At 34.9% G+C, this 24,044-nt stretch overlaps 4 protein-coding genes, 1 non-coding gene and 1 pseudogene across 5 annotated transcripts; 3 read left to right on the top strand and 3 right to left on the bottom strand.

Annotated features, from left to right (window-relative positions):
- The first annotated feature begins 604 nt into the window (after positions 1-604).
- On the top strand, positions 605-2,413 carry LOC120203937. Its single transcript, XM_039204070.1, has 5 exons — positions 605-1,168; positions 1,494-1,605; positions 1,690-1,861; positions 1,936-2,123; positions 2,253-2,413. Exons 1-5 carry the CDS (start codon positions 696-698, stop codon positions 2,376-2,378), a joined length of 1,071 nt encoding a protein of 356 aa, XP_039060001.1. The 5' UTR covers positions 605-695; the 3' UTR covers positions 2,379-2,413.
- A 4,358-nt stretch (positions 2,414-6,771) lies between these two features.
- On the bottom strand, positions 6,772-6,865 carry LOC120204273. The gene has a single exon (XR_005523925.1). It is a non-coding gene; the product is annotated as a small nucleolar RNA SNORD96 family (small nucleolar RNA).
- Positions 6,866-10,957: 4,092 nt separating this feature from the next.
- On the bottom strand, positions 10,958-12,523 carry LOC120203955 (scarecrow-like protein 13). Its single transcript, XM_039204084.1, has one exon. The coding sequence runs from the start codon at positions 12,521-12,523 to the stop codon at positions 11,171-11,173; it is 1,353 nt and encodes a 450-aa protein (XP_039060015.1). The 3' UTR covers positions 10,958-11,170.
- A 4,548-nt stretch (positions 12,524-17,071) lies between these two features.
- LOC120204065 (NADH-ubiquinone oxidoreductase 20.9 kDa subunit-like) lies at positions 17,072-17,556 on the bottom strand. Its single transcript, XM_039204156.1, has 2 exons — positions 17,393-17,556; positions 17,072-17,248 (listed from the first exon to the last, which is right to left on the bottom strand). Exons 1-2 carry the CDS (start codon positions 17,554-17,556, stop codon positions 17,080-17,082), a joined length of 333 nt encoding a protein of 110 aa, XP_039060087.1. The 3' UTR covers positions 17,072-17,079.
- A 286-nt stretch (positions 17,557-17,842) lies between these two features.
- Positions 17,843-18,726, top strand: LOC120203954 (pentatricopeptide repeat-containing protein At1g62930, chloroplastic-like). The gene is made up of 3 exons (XM_039204083.1): positions 17,843-18,311; positions 18,353-18,426; positions 18,547-18,726. The coding sequence occupies exons 1-3, from the start codon at positions 17,843-17,845 to the stop codon at positions 18,724-18,726; spliced, it is 723 nt and encodes a 240-aa protein (XP_039060014.1).
- A 1,008-nt stretch (positions 18,727-19,734) lies between these two features.
- On the top strand, positions 19,735-23,947 carry LOC120204070 (annotated as a pseudogene).
- The last annotated feature ends 97 nt before the right edge of the window (positions 23,948-24,044 follow it).

Raw genomic sequence — 24,044 nt, 5'->3', positions numbered from 1 at the left:
GTTTAATATTATATCTATTTATATTCATTCAATGAATAGTAATAAATATTAAATAAATATGTATAAATTTAAATATTAAATGGGATGATTTATGCCAACAAGTATTGACACAAGTGGTTCGAATTTAGGAATTTAAATTTGTAAAGTCAAATTTGAATCCCACTACAGTCACTCATGTTGGACAATCTGTAAAGTCTTATGTAAATCACAATTGGATATTGAGTATGCCATGATCCTAAATTGAAGGAGTCACCCTGACCTAAACTTTTGTATACCCACAAAAAAATGGGATGATTTAATACTTATAAGTTTAAATATTATATCTTTCATATCATTAAAATTATTTTTTATTCGGTTTAAATCTTAAAGTTATTTTTTTAAAATATTCATACATGAATTAAGTGACTGTAAATGAATTGTTATTATTTTTTAAGATGATCGTATAACAATCCCAAATTTACAAAAAGAAAAATAGATTTGTACCCTCCCCATCTCACCAGCACTTCTCTCGAATATCCGGTATCAATTTAAACAAAAAGTGGAGCGAGAGGGAACATTTCGTCATTTTACTGAACATAAAGAATAGAAAGAACAGTTGGATAGAGAGTGATAGAGACAAAGAGGAGAGAATCAAAACGTTGGTTTGTTTGTTTTTTTGGTTGGTTCAGTTCAGTATTAGTTAAAAGGGGTATTACATGAAGGAAGGAAGCACGGTGTTGGACCAAGAGATATCAAGAGGGGTGAAGAACCTGCTCCGGCAGTCAGACCCCAGCGTCGCCACCACCTTAAACGGCGTCGTTCAGCAGCTGGAAGCCCAGCTAGGTGCCGACCTCTCCCATAAAGCTGCCTTCATTAGTGACCAAATCAACCTCTTGCTCCGTCCCCCACAAACCCACGCTCAGCCACCTCCTAAACACCATTTTAACCTCCAACACCACCCTCAATTTCCTTCGCATCAACAATTTTCTGCCCATTTTGCTCTCCAGCTTCCTTCCCATGAACTCAACTTCCGCCACCCTCATTCTCCTCTCACCGCTCAACCACCGCCGCAGCTCCAGCACCAGCACCAGCAACATCAACACCTGTCACCCCAGCCGGTTGTCACGAAAGCCAATGTTTCCACTCAAAATGCCGCTCCCATTGCCACCACTGAAGTGCCCAGAGAAAGGATTGCCGCCATTTTTTAGTGCTTTCTTTCTATTTTGCACTATTCTCCTGGTTGAACATTTTTTTGAAAGGGTGTTGTGTAAAAATTAGGTCCATTTTAGGGTTTTGCAAATACTATGATTTTTGGCACAAGGTTAGACCTTTTCGTACGTTTTATGCAACTTAGGTTGGGGTTTCCTGCCCCTGAGTTTAGGGGTTTTAGTGTCAGCTTGGTAACATTCTATGCCTCATTATGTGAATTTGAATATTTCCCTTAGTGTTCCTATCAATGAAGATTATCGCATTACTGATTACTGAAGTATTTGTGTGTTCAAATGCTATTGCAGTGCCCCGGTTGCACCCAAAAGAAGAGGTGGATCAGGGGGTCTGAACAAAGTTTGTAGTGTTTCACCAGCACTTCAAGCCATAATTGGTGAGCCAGCTGTGCCGAGGACTGAGGTCGGTTTCCCGGATTAACTAGATTACTTTCAGTCAACAGCGTCGAGTGTGGCGATTCTAACATGTATGTTCCTTTTGATTTAGATTGTCAAGCAACTGTGGGCATACATAAGGAAGAACAGCCTGCAAGATCCAAGTAACAAGAAAAAGATAATTTGCGGTGAAGCCCTACGTGTGGTGTTCGAGACAGACTGCATTGACATGTTCAAGATGAACAAACTGCTGGCAAAACATATTAGCCCTCTTGACCCATCAAGTTTGTGTTGATAGGTGCAAATATATTTTTGGTCTATGATGACTTGAATTTATTAATTTTGCTAATCCTCGCAGAGGAATCAAGTCAAACTAAAAAAGGGAAGGTAAATGTCGAGTCCACCACTGAAGGTGTTGAACCAGGCCCCAATCCTGTAATTATATCCGAGGCGCTTGCCAAGTTTTTGGGTGCAGGAGGAAGGGAGATGCTAGCTGCCGAGGCAGAAAAACGCTTTTGGGAGTACATAAAGGTTAATCATTTGGAGGTAGGAGCTGATACACAAGTTTATGCAACTCTTGCCATTAAACTCCAGTCTCACTCTACCAGCTTAAATACTTGGCTATTCCTCTAGCATCCGTATTAATCTCCTAAGAGGTTTCTGCTCTTGATTTAGGATCCATCAAATTCAATGGTGGTATTGTGTGATGTCAATCTTCGCGAGCTTATAGGATGCGAAAGCATATATGTGATGGGGATACGTGACTCACTACTACGTCGTCATTTATTTAAGCAATCCTGAGATCTCAGATATAGATCTGCTAGAGTTGACTGGTTCGTATAACTGCTTGAATAAGTTCATTACAGATAGTGAGGTCCTTTCTCTTTTCTACTTGTTTCGTTTGTTGTAATGCATCCATTCGACATCAGTTTCGAATTAGTTTGCTTGTTTATGGTCAGAATGAAAATTGTACCATGGGCATCATGGTAAGAATATTTTGTAGTTACGCCATTACCCCGGAACTCTAGGTGTACATCTCTGAATGATCAGTAGTGTATTCAGTATATGCATTATTCTATGTATGTTTTACTATGCATATTCGGAATTGAGTGGAATGTGCCATATTTTTATCTCAGAAACACTAATATTTATAAAGAATAAATCACAAAAAAAGTGTTATATTAATAGAATAACTTGTATTTCTACATTCCCTCTGAAAATCTCATACATAAGTAGGGTAAAGTATATCCATCTTGAAATTTGAATTTTTTTGAAGTCACCCACTCTAAAACCCCAATCATATTAGTCTCTGTCAACACCTCTGTTAATATGCATGCACTTTTTGTTAAGCCAACTAATAATTTAGTTAAACCACAACACTAGATGTTTTGTTATAATTCCCAATCGTGTATTGGCAATTTCTCTTTTATCTCATGTTGTTAAATGCTTTAACAGTTATTATAAGCACCTAAACCCTATACGTTTATCAACTTAGCTATCTTGTTTTGATAATTTGAGAGTAGTTGTTTTTGCATGTGAGTGTATTTTCTTAAGGTCCTTCAAATGTGATCATCATTGTCAAAACTTCCTACACATATAAATGGAGTGTGTGAGACAACATTGTCCAAACAAAAACAAGAGATATTGGGTAATGTTATTATCAGATATAGGGACAAAGTCATGATTAAATTACAAGGAAATTTATATAGTGATTTGATATCGAAAAATGATCGTTATATAACAGTAAAGATATCATATAAAATCGTTATTATACAATCGTAATACTCATAATAGCATCCACTATTACCATCTCGTGATAAAATACTTCACGATCCACTCCTAGTTGCCCCCATCATCACAAGACTATAATGTTGTGTGTTGGTTGAGGTTAAACCCTAATCTCTCTTACTCCTCTTATCTTAAACCCTAAAAATTAGAATAACAGAGTGGATTATTCGACATGCCGACTCCTTGAATCGGCCTCTCCATCTTCATCTCGATTTTTAGTAATCACTCAGAAAATCAATGTTACCCACCATTTCAGGCATGAAGTCCCTAATTTCCCCTCCATTTTCTCCCCTCTTCATTTTCCCAAAACCAAACCTTTTGCTTTCTTCTCCTTGCCCTCCAAAAAACTCAATCTCTCAAACCCTATTTTTCTCCACACAAACCCTTCGATGCTTTCACCAACACCCCCAACTTCTTCAACCCCAATTCGACAATCACATTCAGAAACAACTCAATCTTCTTCGCCGTGTGGTGAGGTCCACGTCATCGTTGGACTCATGTTTGCTGGCAAGACAACAACATTGCTCCGACGAATCCAAGCTGAAAGCAACAATGGCAGGTTTAAAGTTAAACCCTTTTTATTTATTTCCGTGTTTCTATTTTGTGTTGTAGAATTTAGTTAAAAATATGGGTTTTAAATGTTAACTGTCATGATTTAGATGGAAATTTGATCTGGAGCTCGTGAACTTTAGTTCTTTTTTCGTTTAAAGTTTTGGTCTTTGCTGTTGGATGAACGAATGGATTATAAATATTCCCAACTTTCAGGCCCAAGCTCCTGAATAACTAAATATGGGTTTAAAGGTTCTTTATTTTAATGGAGAACCGAATGAAGCTGTTGGTGTACTGTGGAATACAAGTTTGAAGGCAGATGCTGGAGATTATCAGGTTATGCTCGTCACTTGCAATGATGCATATTTAATGGGAGAAGAATCCATGTGTAAATGATTGTTGTTGGAATTGTTCCCTATCAATATCTGAAGATCAAGGGTTTAAAAACTGCTCTTGTCTTAAAAGATTCATGCTATGGTCTTATAGAAGTGACACTTGAAAATCCTATGTACTATTTTTAGTTTCTTGTACTGAGAAGCAGGGCTGGTTGAATGAAGTAAAAGTTCATATCTCGATCTTAGACTCTTAGCCTTTGCTTAGTACAAAGGATGAGAGATGGAAAAGAATGAGAATAAACAATTGTTGATCTAATGTTTAAGATCCATAACCACTTGCTCACTTTGTAGCTTAACCATTAGATTAACAAATTTTGCATTCTCACTCCTTTTGATCCTTCATACATGACATGATATTTGTATGTGTTGAGAAGTGTACATAACTTGGTGACCCTTAAAGTTGGTAGAGCTTTAGATCATTGCTTGATATAATTCCCCTGGCTAATTCTGTGATGAAGTTAACGGCTCGATGAGAACTTTGCCTGGAAACGAACTTTCTTTACCTTAAGGAAGACAGATGAGACACAAACGGAGTTGATCAGTGGATCTGATGTATACATGCCGGTGTGTAGGAAGCATTATGTGAGTGGACAAGTAGTGATTGAAACTGCAAGAAGTTTGTTGGAATCCCAGAAACTTCAAAGTGGCTCTTGCAAATAGTTCACATATGCTTGCTTATTAGACTATAAATGTATTTGCCGTCAATTATGAAATATTGGATTTGTGTTTGATTGGTAACAGTTAGAATGTAAAATGTAATCAGATTAAGAGGAAACATGGTTAATATAGCTTGATGACATATTTTATTTTTACTTTTGTAGTGAAAAAGGATTTAAGAAAAACTTGTCATGTTTTTAGTTATGTTTTGCTGCCATGTTGTCTTGGACTCTGGACATTGGGAATTAGGAGCTTTAATCAAATGTTCAGTTTGTTGGGAAGTAATTACAAGAAATCCAAGGGGGTGTTTTTAACAAAAGAAGTTAATATTACATTAGAGCCACACAAGATGACTGTACCATCATACAATAAAAGGTATATTACACATCATCTTAAGGAACCAACTGTCAACTACTTGAAGAGCTGAAGCACAGCTCGCACGACATCTGGTCAATACTGGAGAACACAAAGACAGTGGTAATCGTATTACACTGTCTCAAAAATATTTTTGCCGAGCCAATTGTCTTTTCGTAAAAATATCAACTTCAATAGTCCACCGTTCAATATCACACCATCACTAACATTTCGTCTATACATGTTTATTTTTTTTTACCATAATTTATAATGTCAAGAAATTGTATAAACCAAACGATCTCGATGATAAAAAATTATTATTCTTCGGTTTTAAACATAAGAATGCTAAGAGGAATTGTTGTTATTTCTTAAGAAAATTATAAACATCAAGATTTCAAGTTCAATGTCAAATAATTAAAAAGTTCACAAATAATTAAAAGTTATGATATTGCATTATACTTATCCTAAATTAATATAAAAAAATATTATAAATAAATTATCATATAACATTTTAATTCAATGTCACTTTCGCCAAAGTTATGCAAGATGTTTTGTCATTACAAATAATCAAAAATCTCCGTTCAAATAAATTAAAGATGGTAACGATTAATAAAATGATAAACAACAAAAATAATCGCCCATGTTTAAATAAAATTTTATTTTTCCATTAAAATTTCAAATGTAATAAATTAATCACAAACATTATAATTTATAACAAATCAATATACTTACAGTACCAAAACACTAATGTGTGTGAATTAATCTAGCTACCTTTAATCATACTTTGACACTTCTTCCTCTTCCTCCTTTACTGATTTTCAATTTTGGATTTAATTTGATGCAAAAAAATCTGGCCGAGAATGAACCTTCCTATCTTCCTCGACATTTCTAACAAAAGGTCAATCTAGAGTAGATGTTCTCTTGGCACTTAGCGCTCAAACCTTTTGAAAACATTCATCTTGATTTAATTCATCAGTGTCAATACAAGGACTTCTCTGCAGTACTCTGAACACCAAAGATACTGCCTCTCTTTTTGAACCATTATCGACTTCCATGGCAAGCAAGACTGAATTCTACGACTACATTTGTTCGAAGAAATTAAACAACAGATGTAGAAACTTTACCACGGAGCACTTCAAAGAGAAAAAATCCGATTCAAGTTGTTTCAAACACCACTTGCCACTGTATGCCATGAAAATAGTCAATCTCAAGTGCAGAGTTGTCAAGGATGATTGATTATCCCATTATCTGATCACTTATTTAAAGATTATAGATGTTAAAAAAAGACCTGCTCCAATGAATTAAACTACGAGCAAAACATTATTAGATAATGCACAACCCTAAACTGCCATATCCTAAAGCTAAAACAACCCAAGCCTGCTGGGGCTTGGGGGAAAAGGTAAAACACTTTCAGTTGGATAAAAAAGAGTGAAAATCACTATCACTTGAAATGGCCTCAGAATTGCAGAATTGACAGCAAGGCTTTATCAAAGCCATTCAGTCCCGAAAGATGGTGTTTTTTTTAATTGTTTTCCTCATCGGCCTCTTTCTACAAAACATTTATAAAAAAACCACTAACACGCCTAAACACAAATCAAAATAAAAAAAAGTAGCAAGATTGAGAAATCTTAGAAGGGGAAGAGAATGAAATGAATGTTTGTCACATGGCCAGTCCCAAGAGGTAATAGCAGCGACGCCGCTCCACAAGGCGATGGAATATGAGACTACCAGCCAACGGAGGAGCTCCCCGAAGGGGAGAACCGTCAACGTCAACGAGCGCTTTTCTATGGCGTTATCTTTGAGATTTACAGACAAAATTTCAGTTTGCCCCGTTTCCATAGATAAGGAATTTTAGATCCTCCGCCATATCGATCTTATTCAACAACGACAAAAAAAACACCAAAACAGCAGAGAATAAGAAAAGAAAAGAAATTAAATAAGTTCATAGTATATAGTTAGAGATTTTCAGATGATTTGCCGCCTCAGAACTTGAGATGTCGGAAAGGTTGTGCTATAATGCATATTTATAGCGCAATTTGGATGCTACTAGGGTTTTACATAACAACATAATAAATTAGGCCGTAAAAAGACCTAAGGCCCAACTATAAGCCTAAAACCAGATGAAATCATAACTTCAAATCCAACATTTTTTACGGTTATTCTCGACGTCCGTTTTATATTATATATTTAAATTTTAAACATAAATTTAATTATAAAAAATATGATATATTTTAGCATTATACCAATAAATATAAACAACATTTTAATCAAATTTGAAGTCTTTAAATAGAAACGAGATAAGAAAAATTCTAAAAATCAAATTCAAATTTGGTCTCGATTGAAAACTTTATGAATAGCACTTTGTCGCTCCTATTAAACAATTTTTAATGTTTAGGCATGATGTATCAAATTTGGATATGAAAACTATTTGATACGTTATATATATGTGTGTATGTTTAACTCCAAATACTTTTTAACCTTTATTTTTACTTTTTAAGTAATAATATCATTCGAAGTATAATTCACATATTTTTATGTGAAATTTTCCTTTTATCAAATTAATTTAAATAGATTATTGAATTTAAAACTTTATGTATTTTATTAAGAAAATAAATAAATTTTCACAAAAAATAATTTATTTTTTTAATTTTCACAGGAAATAAAATAATACAAATTTAATCACAATCACCATTTAGATTCATGCAATGATTATATTTTCATATAAGATCAATAAGTATTATAGACCTTAATCACAACGTCCATTTAGATTCATCAAATGACTATACCTATAATCACAATCATCAATTTAAATTCACGTTACTATTTTTGCGTAAGATCAATGAGTTTTATATATTTTAATCACAATCATCCATTTAAATTCCTCTATTACTATATTTCCGTGTAAGATTAACAAATTTTACAAGTCTTAATTACAACCATCCATTTAGATTCATCAAATGATTATGTTTTCGTGTAAAATTAATTGGTTTTAATATTTGTTAACATTTAAAAAATAGTTTGTTAAAAAATTAATTTGTATTAAGTGGTTTAAATTGTTAATAAATTATAGTAGTCAAATTGACAATAAAATTTTAGATTTAGACAAATTACCTTTTTTTATCATAAACAAAAATGAAAAACTTAAAATGAGAAATCAAATCTCCTAGGATAAATTAGATCCAAGTGAATAACAAAACAAGAGAGGTAGTAGTGCTGAGATTGATCCCTATGAACAAAAAGTCAATTAAAAATTTTGGTGGGGTGGAAGCAAATCATCATATATTTGTTAAACTCCCATTTTTGTATATATCGGCGATGCTTGTTTCCATTACAATCATCCTTTTTCTCCACCCTGCAGTCGTAAATGACATGTAAATCAGAAAATGAAAAGGGATTAGTTGAAAGCATGAGTTGCCGAATTCTTTATAGCCATCATCAGTTATAAAAGGTTATTCTATGAATTGTAAGGATGTGCAAGAGGCCTTTGAACTATTACCGCTAAGAAGTTTAGTTTCATACATAAAGTTTTGATATCACAAGTTGAATATACAATGCAATAGCAAAAGAATCTCAACTACGGAAGAAAGACTGAAAGATGTAAGAAACTTACACGTCTTTAATAGATAGAATCTGGGTGAGGAATCAATAAATTTGTATATGATTAATTTGTGTTTCTTCAGTAGTACAACGGAGAAGCTCACCCTAAACATAAAAGTAGAAAAAGTATGTCATAATCCATCTCAAAGAAACGTACTCCTGTTGAACCAACTAAATTACATCGTAAAGGCAACTATTAGTTTATCTGATTGCCACCAGAACAATAATTTGACACAATGTAGTTTATCTCATCAAATCATTTCCTCTTTAGAGTTGACCCTTTTCAGCTAATCTAGAAATTGCCTTATCAGTCTGAATATTTAGAAAGGAAAGAACAATGAATTTTGTGTGTCATGGTACGTATATGTAGATGTATATTCTTACCATCTGTTATGCTTTGAAGGCTTTCACTAAGGGTCTCTTGGATAGCAGGACTTATTGTCCAAGCAAGACGTTTAATACAATTCAATCTCAATCCTTTGGCTGTTAAACCTGAAAAGAGAAATTTCATATACAAACACATAATCCGAAATTGAGCAGTTCACTAATAAATGGTATCTAGGATGCACTAATCCATATCCATTAATCCATATCCAATATAAAGTGATATGAATTGTTAAACTTACAATTGGAAGTTCCATTTTTCTTCATCATCTCACCAACTGCAACCCCATCACCAGCAGGATCATTTAATACTCGAGCCAGATGCTTGATGCGATTCAAAAGTACCTTCGCTGGCAAGATACCTAACTTATGCACAGGGATTTCCAAACCTATTGAATAAATCATATGAAGAAACTAAATACGAACATGATAAGACAGTGTTTTGCTTCGAAGTTAACATTAATGGTAAAGTAATGGGAACTGACAGTGGGAACTTTTGATATCAAGCATTGGTCCTTGATCATCATTGGATCTAACAAAAGCATCAGCAGCATTAAACTGAGGAGGACTAGCATAAGAAACACGAGTTAAAGCATTACTTAAAGGCAGTTGAATTGGTGACGGAGGAGGGTTTAATCGAGCGGTTTCAGCTCTTTGTCTCCTCAATTGATAATTTCTTCGGCGTCTAGCGAGGTGCTTTTCTTTTTCCTCAAGGCTCATAGATTGCCTTCTTTCCCTGTCCCTAATACGACGACGTTCTCTCCCTAATTCCTTTCGCAACTCTGACCTGCTTGCTAATTCTTCCATCATCATTTCACAGCACAATTCAACACAATCACAATCCTAATTCAAAATTTGAGAAGATTTTACCTGCAAAAACAATTACTAAGAATAAAATATATCTATGCAATTCCAAGGAGAATAATTTATGAAAATATAGAAATTATTTCACAATTATAAGAAAGGAAATTACAAACAGTACTAAATCTAATGATTAAGCTGCAAACATTTCTGATCTCATGAATGAAACATCCTAAAATTCAGATCATTACATTTTTTAAGAGAGTAATGAAAATGGAGAAGGAAAACCCTAACCTGAAACGTGGAGTTGAACGTAGGAGGAAGAGAATCAGGAGAACAGATGAAGTGAAACCAAAGATCAAAGATAATAAGGCAAATGTAAGAATGAAAAACGGATAGAACAGCTAACCAGAACGAACCGGTGCATTTATTTTTCTCTTTATTATTATATTTTTGGGAAATTGCTTCTGTTCTTCGTACAATTGAAGTTGGGAACTGTTAAATTTATTCAAATGTTGTTCATTTCGATATTTGTTTTTTTCAGGAAAATAAATATTTATTTTCCTAAAAAATATTTTTAAATTGTTACTTTAATACCTTTTTATCTATTTTTTCTAAATTTAAAAGAGATTAATTCGTCAAATATCCCCAAATAATCGTATAAATTCTCATTGGTCTATGAACTTTAAATTAAGTCCTCAAGGTATTCGTACTAATCAGTTCTTTACTGTCCCATCATTGTCAATTTGGACGATAATATCGTAAGTACTACTTTCAATCTTTTATGAAATACATAGCATACTGACCCTAAACTTAAGTCTCTTCACTTCAATTTTATCAGTCCAGAAGTGACTAAATCTGCTCCAAGCTTTCAAAAGAGACACACCGAGATTTTTGACATTTCAGACTTTTTCTAACACTAAAAAAAACAACACAGAGCTAAAGCTCATATTTCTATAAATTTACAACACACACTATAGGGTTGATGGTTTAAAATTGAGAGAAGAAAAAAAATGTGGGGAGAATTTACAGAATCCATGGAGTAGTGACTGTTGGAATCGGGATTTTTCACCTCCATGCAGAAGAGGTTGCCATAGATCTGTTTCCCCACCCAAGATAGAGAGCCCCATCTCTCTCTACAAGTCTATAGTTATTGTCATACTCCTCCAGCATATCTCTTACAGCTGTTGTGACCGAGGAACTCAACGGATACGGAGAAAAGCCGGCCATTGTGAATCTTGACCTCCACTTCCCGAGAAGTTCGTGTCTTTCCACCCTTTCAGGCCCTTCGCAAGCAATCATATTCACGATATCACGAGCCACACAATGCTGCTCTGCATTGATCCTTTGTTTGTCGTCTATTGAACAAGCTACATCTATGGATTCAAACATAGCTGCGTAATAATCTAGTGTCTCGACGTACCTTGAAAAGAACGGGGATGTGTTGGTGTTAGACTCTTGCTCAACGAGGGTAACAACCTTGGGTGACAAACTCTTCACCAATCTCAACAGTCGATCTCTGTGATTCCAGATGGTTACACTCTCGTCGGGCATGTGATGCAATACATACGGAAAATTCACGACTACGGCTTCCCCAGGATGGACGTTAAGGTGCTGTAGCTGAATCTCACAACTAATCATATTAGTATCATGAAACTCGAATAGTACATTGTATGACTTGGCAAATTCTGATAGCTTCTGCCCCACGATATTAAGTCCCCCACCTCGAGCATGATTTGACTGAGAATCATCGATCCCAGTAACGTGGATAGACGGGGGCCCACCAGGGCGTTTTGCAAGAGCTGCAATAAGGAACATCCACTGGGTGCCTTGAGCTATTTGGAAGTCAATGATGTGAATTCTTGGCTCATATTGCACGAATTCCTTGATGACAGCATTAGCTGACGTGTATGCAAACTTCCAGTATGGGCAAATCCTGAAGAGAATACCCATGTAAGACATTAGTTCTGAGCTAGTCAGTTGTTCGCATTTCAGGGATTTGTAGATATTACTCCCCGAGGATTCCAACCTTGCCCTAAGCCCTTCCAGCACATAAGCACCCAATCGTTGGATTGGTTTCCCGGATATCGAAACCATTTTCTCCAATACATGCATTAAACCAGCCACTGTCGACATATCGTTGTCATAAAGTGCTCGACCACAGGCAACAAGCACCTCCTTCAAGTTTAATCTAGGAATCATGTCCATCAGTTGATTGTGGTTCATGCCTGCCAATGAACCAGATTGGTGGGCTCCTCTACTGAAGCGGTAATTGCAGCTGTCTATAACATCGGATTCAGGCCTCAACAAGGAAATTTCCAGCTCCCGCAGCTTGTGCTTCAACCCAATGCTATCATCATCAACAGCAGAAGATCCACTGAATGGTGATCCGTGATTATTGTCGGTTAATGATATTGACATGGTAGTCCGAGATAACAGATTAACATGACGGATGACATAACATATGGACTAAATTGGTAACTCAACCATGACATATAGACTGCCATGTCAACATCGTAGACCGCCACGTCAGTACTGTGAACTGACACGCTAGTACTGTAACGACAAAAAACGTTGACCAAATAATCACATTAAATTTATTTTCTGAGTAGAATGATCACATTAGAAAAATAATACAATAATCATATTAGTTTTTTTAATATAGAGATCTCTATGTTTTTATCTTACTTAAATATATATACATTTAATAATATCTAAACATTATTTTTCAATAACGAATAACGATACAAACCGTTAATATCATGTTTTCTAGATGCCTGAATCAGCAGAAACCTGTCGGCGCAGCAATAAAAATTACAAACAAAAAAAGGGCAGTTGATTAAATAATGACAATATGAGGGGTATTCTCTAAGAAACCGCGCCTGCCTGGAAGTGTGGCACTTGGCAAGACAGGTCGCTCATTCCCCGAAGCAACGTAGCCTTTCCCGGAGGAGTTTTTTTTTTAACTATTTTTATTACCAAAGTTGCAAATTCTCTACTCAATAAGATGACGTGGCAACGTGCGAATGGCAGCCGGCTTCCTACTTCATCGTGCATCACCATTTGTACAACAAAAAGAGGCGGTTCGATGAGATGAAGTTCAATGTGAGGTGTATATTTATAATACAAGGACTCACAGTACTTTTCCAATACGGAGGAGACTCTTTCTGGATCCATGCTTTTATATATTCTTTATGTAACCTCTGGTAAATCTTTCATGAGAGGTTCACCTTCACTTCGCCGTCCTATCACTTCAAAAGGTGTCGGCAAGGAACAAAATTCTTACGTATAACCATAGTTTAAATTCCATATTAAAATACACATTAAATTGAACGTGGATCTAATGCAAAGCAGACCAGCATCATTTACCTTATGATACGTTTGGTTTATGAAATGTAAGATTATCAGTGAGAATAAAATATTATCAGGTAATAGGATTACTGAGAATGTTGTATTTTTGTTTGGTTGGTTTAACAGGAATGTAAGATTAACGTATTTGGTTAAAGGAATAAAAGATTATTGGATGTATATTTGACCAAATTGTCCTTATTATATATTTGTATAATATTACAAGTTTTAAATATTTATATATTTTTTAAAAAAATTAAATTCATAATATTTATATATTTTTTTTCAAAGTTAAAAATATAAAAAAGATTTAATAAAAGGGTAAGATTTTATTTTAACTCCTGAACTTCATATAAAATTTTAATTATAGATTTTTTCTGTAAATCTAAAATAATTTAAGGATAAATTTGTAATTTAACCTTCATAGAATTTTTATTATTCAATGACAGAAGAATGATATTTTTGAAAAAAAAATTTAAGGGCATTTTAGTCCAAAACGCCGGTAATATTACAATACCTACGAGAATGGAGTTAATGACATTCCCTGTAATATATCCCAAAAAATCTACTATTGATAATAAAACATTACCGGGAATGACATTCCCGGCTAAACCAACGGAGAAATGTGGATTATATTCCCGGGGAATCCCACATTCTCCCATCCAAACGCCCCCTAATGATATATTCCCAAAATCACCATGTCCATACGTTCGTTCATCATTGACATATTGCCTTAACCAACAGTAAGTCATATCATATGATAATTATTCTAAAGTTAAATGCACCACACGAATCTGATTCCACCGTCACCCACCGCACTATACTTTATGTTTTTTATATGTGGTCTTAAAATAATTATAATTATTATTTTAGACTATTACAGTAACTAAGAAGACAACAAAATGGCGTCAACAATAAAGGACCTACACAACTCATTTGTTCGTCATCAAACTCAATATGAGTTAGACTATGAGTGGACATATATTATCTCTATGCTTTTTCCTTTTTGATTTGTTTGTCTTATTACCCAACCCAACAATAATTCACTATTGAACCAATGAACATCACTCTTCTTTCTTAGATTTACGTATAAACACTCGTTGAAGAATTACTTAACTAATAATTTGTGATTACTTCAATTTTAAAAAGATCGTTTACTAAATTTTTTATATAAATAGTATCTTAGTCAGTGTAACTTGATTTTGTTGGGTATTTTTTAACACTCTAAAGTAAAGACGAAATCAAAAGATAAATGCATTATTTTTTTTAATAAAATAAAAACATTCCATCTACTTTTTAAATTAGGGTAACTTCCATCTACTTTTTCTTCACTTTGGGTAAAAGAAGCAAGCGACCTATTCCATCACCTAATGCTCCTCCACCTCCTTCCCAAGTCATTATTTTGTCCAAAACAGTGATTATTTGTCTTAAATTTAAATTAAAGGATGAATTTTATTCTTTCTCCTATTCCATTAATTATATTTTAAATTTTTTTAATTTTTTCAGTAAATTTAATACATTTAGTTTTTTTCTATCATTCAATCGTTTTTTCACTAACAACATTATGACGTAGCTTTTTTTGTTATTAACATAAGAGTGATTAAATTTGTTATTTACCTATTAAAAATAAAATAAAATAAGCTACATCATATTGCCAATCATAATGCCATTAATAAGGAAACAATTGAGTGACAAAAAAAATCTAATGTATTAAATTTAGTGAAAAAATTAAAAAAAATTAAAATACAATAAATAAAATATAAGAAAGAATAAAATTCAGTTACTAGGTTTTTACTTCACCCTTTAAATTAAATTTAAGACGAATAATCAATGTTTTGGACAAAAGAATGACTTCTAAAGGAGGTCGAGGAGCATTAGGTGATGGGAATAGGCCGCTTGCTTTTTTTTACCCAAAGTGAAAAGAAAAACAACAGTTAAAATACGTCAAAAATTCATCGTAGGTCCTCATACTATTGAAAAAAAATCAATGTAACACTAGTAGTATTTTTTCTCTCCATGTGGTCCTCAAACTCAAAAAACAAATATAATGTGGCTCTTTGACCAATATTTTTTTGTCTTTGATCGTTATAGTACTGACGTGCTAGTTCATTGTGTTGATGTCACAGTTAATCTGTCATATTTGAGTTACCAATTTAGCCCATCTGCTATGTATACGTCACATTGATCTACCACCCTAGAATACCATGTCAACACCGTGGACTATCGCATCAGCATCGTTAATTGCCCAACAACACCCTAACGACTAATGATGAAAAAATATTAGTCAAAGAGCCACATTTAGTTTATTTTATGAGTTGAAGGGTCACGTTGAGAGAGGAAAAAATAATAAGAGGGTCACATTTCCTTAAAATTTTGAATGCAAATGAAAGTAATATATTTTAAAAGGTTGAAAATGAAACCCCTCAGTAGCGGAATTTAATATCTATTTAGTATGGTCCGACTCTGATCATCGATCTTCGGATATCAAGTCTCGTAAACGGGATTCAGTCGATTGAAAAATTTACATCAAAAGAAAGAAGAAACACCTCCTAACATGAAAGGCTACGATGGATGCAACCAATGTGAACATTTTTCTCTTCTCTGTGCGTGCTCACATGCATACACACCGAGTGTAAGTAGCTGTTTTATCTTCAAAACCATCAATTTCACATAATCAATCTCCTAGAATGCTACCAACTTAAGCAGCCCGGCATCCGTGCTAATCTCTTGCAGTCGAATGCCAAGGCGAAGTGTGGGATTGAACTCTGGTAATATCGGATATGCCATTCGAATAGAACCTCAACTACAATGTGAGTTCATGCCTGCAAGAGGCTGGCATCAAGATGAAATGGATGATAGAAAATAAAGCAACCACAATAAGCTAAAAATAAGTGTACTCTGAAGCAGGAAAATGGAAAAGCCTACCTGTTCAAGACCCAAGTTTTACACAAAGAAAAAGAGACACCGGTATGATATGGCATCGCCCAAAGAATCAACCAGAATACTTCCAATTCATAACAGCATTATCTAAGCTAGCCTGAACATTAAAACATATTTTAGCAAGCAAGAACCTTGGTACCTGGAATTCAAACCACGTGGATGGAGAATATCCTTCATATTGTAATACCGCGAAGAGACGCCAACCGAAAAGCTCGAATATTTTGATATATGAAGTGAAATTTCCCTTTACATTCCTCCTAAAGAAACTGACATTCACATAATTATAAGCTGTATGCTTTATGTTGCAGCTGTTGCTGCTTCTTCGGATGATATAAGATCAACATATATCCCCAAAAAAAGGTTTTATGCTTTACAACCTATGGTACTCACTTGGTAAACCCTCCATTCACAAAACATAAGTTTTGCGTTGATCAATTGCATCCCAAAGATATATGCGTTTCACTCCTACAATGGTGTTTTCTAACAATTACTCAAAGAAAAGCTCATTTAAATGGGATCTCAGACCCATTTAAGTCAATTTCTAAAGAGTGTAGCAGCAAGACAAATGCCTTGAAATTAACAACTTGGGAATCAGACAAAGCAATAAGATATATTTGCAAACATCTGTCCTAAACATAAACATTTATAACAAGAAAAGGGAATAAACGAGAATGGAAGAAGAAAAAGCGCTAGTTGTTGAGTCCACGTTTCTGGTACTGGGCGACCTCGCCCTCATTAGGAAAAAATCCCATGAGTCGACCCGCTGAGTTCTGGTAGGCATACATAAATCCTCCAATTAACCCTATCAGCCCACCTGTCACCATTGAAGGACCTTTTAATCCAGGTTTTATCCCTGCACTAACCAAATACCAAAAAGACCGGAGAAGGGTTTAAGCATTAAACCCCAAAACCTTTTTTCAGATGATAACAGGTTTAGAGGAAAAAAGGATCCAATTGCATTTCAATGTTAAAAATCGATGATTATTTTTATATGAAAAAAACAAAGGTTTTCCAGATAGGTAGCCGACGGTGACGGACACGCCTGTGATGGTGACGAAACGGAGGTAATCGAGTGTGTCGAAATTGCCAACGACTTTGGTGAAAGTAGGATTTCGATCTACAACTGGATACTCTGGCTTGGCCGAAGCTGTAATGTCTGTGTTCATCTTTGATGTTTTTTTGGGTTCTTTTTGCAAATGCAGGTGCTGTTTGTGTCTCTTTCAACGACTCGACTTCAGATGGGAGAGGTGAAAATGGAACAAAACACCCTCCCGGTCCGAATTTGACATGCTTTTTTGTGGTTGTTGATTGAACCATTAGATTTGGGCCTATTGATAAACCATGTCTTGATATGAACGGATTCTATTGTTATTGGGTTCATTGGGCTGTGAATTAATCAATGCTGATGATGTGATTTTCAATTCATTAATCAATGCTTTATGCAAGAAAAAGATGATCGATGAAGCTATTACCATCTTAGAGCTAATGAGTCAAAGAGATGTAAAACCCAATGTTGTCTCCTACAGTTGTTTAATACATGGATGTTGCAGTTCAGGTAAATGGGCTGAAGCAACAAGCTTGCTCGATAGAATGATGGACGAAGGTGTTCATCCTAATGTTTTAACTTTCAGTTCTTTAATCGAGGTTTTATGCAAGGAAAAGAAGACCGAAGAAGCCATTTCATTGTTTGAACTAGTGATTCAAAGAGGTACAAACCCGAACATTTTCGCCTACAATTGTTTAATACATGGGTTTTGCAATTCTAGTAAATGGACTGAAGCGGCAAGCTTGCTCAATAAAATGATGAATGAAGAGGTTCACCCTGATGTTGTAACTTTCAATTCTTTAATCAATGCTTTGTGCAAGGAAAAGAGGACAGAAGAAGCTATTACCATGTGGTGGACTAATGAGTCAGAGACATGTAAAACCCGGCTTTTTCACTTACCGTTGTTTGATACACAGGGTATGCGATTCAGGTAAATGGACAGAAGCAGCAAGCTTGCTTTGTAAGATGGTTGCAGAGGATATTGAACCTGGTGTTGAAACTTTAACATTTTGTTGGATGCTACTAGCAAACAAGGAACAACAGAAGCAGCGTATGAAGTACTGAAGTTGATAGACCACAAAGGTGTGATGCCTAATGGATTTACTTACAGGATGATCAGAATGTATTGTGTGCATGCGAAATGAATAAGGCACAAGATGCCTTTGATTCAATGGCAACCAAGGATTTTGAACCGGATTTAGGGACCTATAAGATGTTGATCAATGGGTATGTAAAGAGCAAGAGAAAAGAAGAGGCTTTGAGTATTGCTGAAGAAACGCTCGAAAAATAATTCACTTGATGTGGAAACTCGTAACATGCTAAGAGGTTTACAAGGCTATGAAAGATGTGAGGTGTAGACGGAGATTTTTTGTATACACAAAGACTTAAACTCAAACTTGTTTAAATGATATTAAATTGCTTATTATTTTAATCAATCTTTTGATTAAAATGAAGTACAATTTTACGGTAACATGAGTTGTTTTAGAACTATGTAATATGATCACTCCCAAGGGCAGTGATATTGTTTGAAATTGGAAAATTGAGCAGTGAGCAATAGCTGCTCTCCCACCCTATTTTATGTTCCCTAATAATTATAAGATCCAAGCATACGACAACGTCAACCCTTAAATTTCTATTTTGGTCTAATTTGGTTTTAATACCTCTAGTATATTATAATATGAGATTTAATCCTTAATTCAATATAATTTAATCATCCACTTTTATAATATCATTAGATTCATCCCTCCACAAGCCTTTGATAAAAAAGGAAAAAAAGCATCAGAGGTCCTTGTAATTTTAAATAACCAATATGATTATCGTATTTTTTCTCTCAATGTGGCCCTCTAACTCAGAAAATAAACTCAATGTGGCCCTTCGACCAACTTTTTTTTGTCGTTGACGTTATAGCATTGGCGTGCCAGTGTACGGTGTTGACGTGACGATTTACAGTGCTGACATGACGGTCCATCTATCATGTTTGAGTTAGCAATTTAGTCCATCTCCCATGTCATCCGCCACATCAATTTGCCATCATGGACTGCCACATCAGCACCGTAATGGTCAACGATGAAAAACGTTTGTCAAAGGGTCACATTGGATTTATTTCTAAGTTGGAGGGTCACATTGAGAGAAAAAAATAATATGAGAGCCACATTAATTTGTTTTTAAAAGTACAAGGATCTCTGATACATTTTTGCCTAAAACGTGCCTTTCGCGACCTCCCTCTGGTGATAGTTACCGCCTTTGGCTTACCAAACTATTTCAAGCGCCTTCAACCTCAACCTTATTTCTCTAATCAAGTTACAAATTTTCCAATTCAATTTAAGCGTTGTATAATAGTAGCTTTGAAAAATTAGACGATGTCAGAGAAGTTCTCGCCTACGCTCAGAATCGGAGATCTCAGCCATTTCATAGCACCGTCTCAAGCCTGCGTCGTTTCTCTCAAAGCAACCCCTAAGAAACCTGAACCTCAGGTACATGTTATACCTTCACTTAATTTCTTTCCCGAATTATCAATCTTATTTCGTGATTTTTGCAAACTTCGGTTCGGAATTAGGTGCTATAGTTTGTTTCGGGTTTGTAATTGGCTCCTTCTGTTTAGCTTTAGATGCTTTGGTTTGGTTCTGTTTTGTAATCGCGTAGGCTTTATTCTACTAATTATCGAATTATTTAGCAGTAGAAGAGTATGAATTTTCGTTATTTTTTGTTAAATTTTTCTTATTTTCAAATACTCTGCCGAAGGTTTTAGCTGCTAAGAGTCAGCAAACTGAACGAGTAAAGATTTCACTCAAGGACTGCTTGGCATGTAGGTAATATGTCCATCTATCTTTGGCTTATCCATCATGTCCTTAAAATAGCGTAGCTTGCGGATTAGATTAAAATTTTTTGTTTGTTAAAGTAATTGAAATTGCTGAATGTTGATTGTCTAATTTATGACTGCCAATTGTTATCTTGATGAAGGCTTTATTTGTTTGTTTATGTTTCAAGTTTTATTTACATTGAAGGTATGTTTGTAATTTCTTTTCTATGTTGTAGTGGGTACATAACATCGGCAGAGACAGTGATGCTCGAGATGCAAAGCTTAGATGAATTCCTTTCCAATATTAATAAAGGGAAAGCTGTAATCGTATCCCTTTCTCCACAGTCAAGAGCCTCCCTTTCTGCTCACTTCGGCATCCCTCCACTGAAGGTACAATGGAACACTAGAAACTTTTAACCTAAAACTCTCTGATAGTGGCATTCTACCCCCTGACATGCTCTTCTGTTACATTCTAACTATATGATATGAAAAGCAGAGAGGGTTAAATCTAGAAGTTTTCTCACCGCACAGGTATGCCCATTCCACACCCTTCCTACTTGTACTACCTTCTGACTACATCTGTGATTCCTTGTTTATTTTTTTGGTTTTCATTTCATTGGAAGTACAAGAAAATGTTGCCTATATGTTATTTAAGTTTAAGATTTCTAATTATGAAAGTTCTTTTCTCATTTTCAGGTTCTCGAGAAACTCACAACCTTTTTAAAGTCCTTGGGAGTAAAAGCTTTTTTTGATACTTTTTGTATTAGAGACTTTACATTAATTGAAACTTGTCACGAGTTCATTGCTCAATATAAAACAAAGCCAAGCAAATGATGACGAGAAAATCAAATCCTCACTCCCAATGCTGTCCTCATCATGTCCGGGTATACATTCTATTTGTAAAAGTTGAGAAATCATTTAATAGCATTCTCTCTCTCTGAAACCCTAAAAATGCATATGCACATGATTGTCTGAATTTGTGCATTATATGTGGAGAAAAAGACTATGTATGGGATGTCATAGTAATTTATGGAATTGCTGTGCTCAAAAGAGTTTTTTCTGTGTGTCTTTCGTTGATTGCAGGTTGGATATGCTATACTGAAAAACAACTTGGATCATATATTTTGCCATACATATCCTCAGTAAAAAGTCCTCAGCAAAAGGTCCTCAGTAGTCAATGGGAGCTGCTCTTAAGCATCATATATGTCAGACAATGGGTTTAGGTAGTCTTGTCTATTCAACTTTTATGCACCAGACTTCTCAGCAGTCAATGGGAGCTGCTCTTAAGCATCATATATGTCAGACAATGGGTTTAGGTAGTCTTGTCTATTCAACTTTTATGCACCAGACTTTGGCTTTCTTTTTGGTCATGGTCATACTATAAACAACAGTTGTTCTAGCAGAGAGAACTTAAAACTTGTAATGTACTCTGGTAATGGTAATGAATTGCTTGATTAGCTATTCTCATAATTAAAAAAAAACAACTAAGATTTTGCTAAATTTTGTTGTTACCAATGAATTAGAGCATACTGATTTAAAACTACTCAGCCTCCAACCCTACTATTGGCATAGAAAAACTAGAAAACAACTAAATATTGAGGGCAATAATAATAAGAAAATCATATTCATTTAACATACAAATGAAGGAGAAGGAATATGGAATAATATCTGGTGCTTTATATGTATTTGTATCATGAAGTCACTTTCACAGTCTGTGTGCCTCCAAATTAATGAGAATGATCAAAGGATAGTTCTAATTGCTTTCTTTATTAATGTCACAGAACATCTCCCTACTCCCTCTACTCTTTTTTATTTACTATTCAGGTGCTATAGAAAATTAGCTTTTTATCTAGGACTATTTTAGGAAAGCCAATTGTGAGTTAGCATCTTATGAAAATTTCTAGTTTTATATCTCGATACTACCCAAATATTAGAGGAAATGGTGCATGCCAAAAACTTTGCATTGTCCTTGATGCTTGAATGACTGGATTATTCATTTTACTTGATAAGCCGGAGAAGATATACCATGTAACTGTGATGCCATGTTATGATAAGAAGCTTGAGGCTGCCAGGGAGGATTTTGTTCTAGTGATGGAATCCACTCTGATGAAGGTCTTTGTATCCCAGAAGTTGACTCTGTCTTGACCTCAGGGGAAGTATTAGATTTGATACAGGTGAAGTCAAGGTTGCACATTATCTTAATTTCGACATTTCAATGTATTATTTGGTCATTTTTTAAAAATTTATTTGGTCAATTTTTGTGGTTGAAAGAAGTTGATTTTAAAGCCTTGGAAGTGTTGCCTCTTGATAGACCGTAAGTACCACAGTTATTGTCTTTAAAGTGACTCTCTATTCCTTGTTGTTACATACAAATGAATAATATGGTTACCATTCTGCAGGTTGACAATTTTTGATGAGCAAGGACATCTTTATGGTGTCTCAGGAAGCTCTGGAGGTTATACTGAAACTGTCTTCCGCTATGCTGCAAAAGTTCTCTTTGGAAGAGAAATTGATGGGCCGTTGGACTTCAGAACTATAAGAAATTCTGATTTCCGCGAATTGAGTCTAGAAGTAAGTTTGCTTTTTAATTTGATGTTATACACTTTAGGAATAAAGAGTCCAAATATAAAATGCAAATTCAGCCTGAAGAGTTCCCTTTCTGTAATGTAATCTTAGTTCGCAAAGGTTGTATTGAAATTGAATCACGGATCTATTATTCAACATATATGGCTCAAAAATTCATCGAAGCAACTTTTTTTTTTCTATGTTGATATCCTGACAGTCCACTATGTAGGTGGAGGGGAAGACTGTGCTGAAATTCGCCCTATGTTATGGCTTCCAAAACCTGCAAAATATTGTCAGGAAAGTTAAGACACGGAAATGTAATTATCAGTATATGGAGGTTATGGCATGCCCTTCAGGTTTCTGTTTCGTTGTACCCTCTTATTTATTTTTTAATAATGAATTGGATTTGAAATGTTCACTTGTAACTTTTTATTAGGATCTGGATTTTCATTTTTAGCATAAGAGTTTTAATGTTTGCAGGTTGCTTGAATGGTGGAGGGCAAATCAAGCCAAAGCCAGGACAATCTCTAAAGAAGTTAATCAAATCACTAGAAACTGTTTACATGGAAAATGTGAGTTTCTACGTTAGTTATCAATTTGTCCACACGTTTTTTAAAATTTAAGCTTCTATGCTTGTGATGCTGTAATACTAAAATTGAACTGATTTCACATGCTACATGAAGCTTAACGTTTGCATGCATATGCAATCAAGCTGTCTTCCGAATATCCACATAGCTCAAAAGTTCCAAGTGGGGAGAAACTCTGCATCTAATCCTTTTTTGTTTTAGATTTTTTTTACTCATTCTTCTTTGTTAAATTAGGTCCTGGAAGCTGATCCTTTCAAGAACCCTCTGGTGAAACGGTTGTATGATGAGTGGCTTGAGCACCTGGGTTCGGAAAAGGCTAAAAGGCACATGCACACGGGATATCACCCTGTTGTAAAAAGTATCACTGCTCAGTTGCACAATTGGTAAACACTTTCTAATATCTGGTCCTGTACAACATGGGAACTTTCCCTCCCTCTTTTGTCTCTCCTTGTGTGCATTTCATTGTTGGCAGCTGTGGCACGTTGTTGCCTGGCCGTTTGATCCTCTGTATTTGCAATTGCAAGGAGACCAATTTTGACAAGGAGATATTTTGTTTGGAGGAAAATTATTTCTTATCACATCTTTCTTTTTTGCTAAGTGGGTATCATATCGAATATGATATGCGTTCGATACTGGCATACTCATTTGTTTTGATCT

This window comes from Hibiscus syriacus, unplaced genomic scaffold (genome assembly GCF_006381635.1).
Source record: "Hibiscus syriacus cultivar Baekdansim isolate YM2019G1 unplaced genomic scaffold, ASM638163v2 tig00010533_pilon, whole genome shotgun sequence".
NCBI lineage: Eukaryota > Viridiplantae > Streptophyta > Magnoliopsida > Malvales > Malvaceae > Hibiscus > Hibiscus syriacus.
Note: the sequence above shows the minus strand (reverse complement) of the source record. Positions and strands in the feature narration are given on the sequence as shown.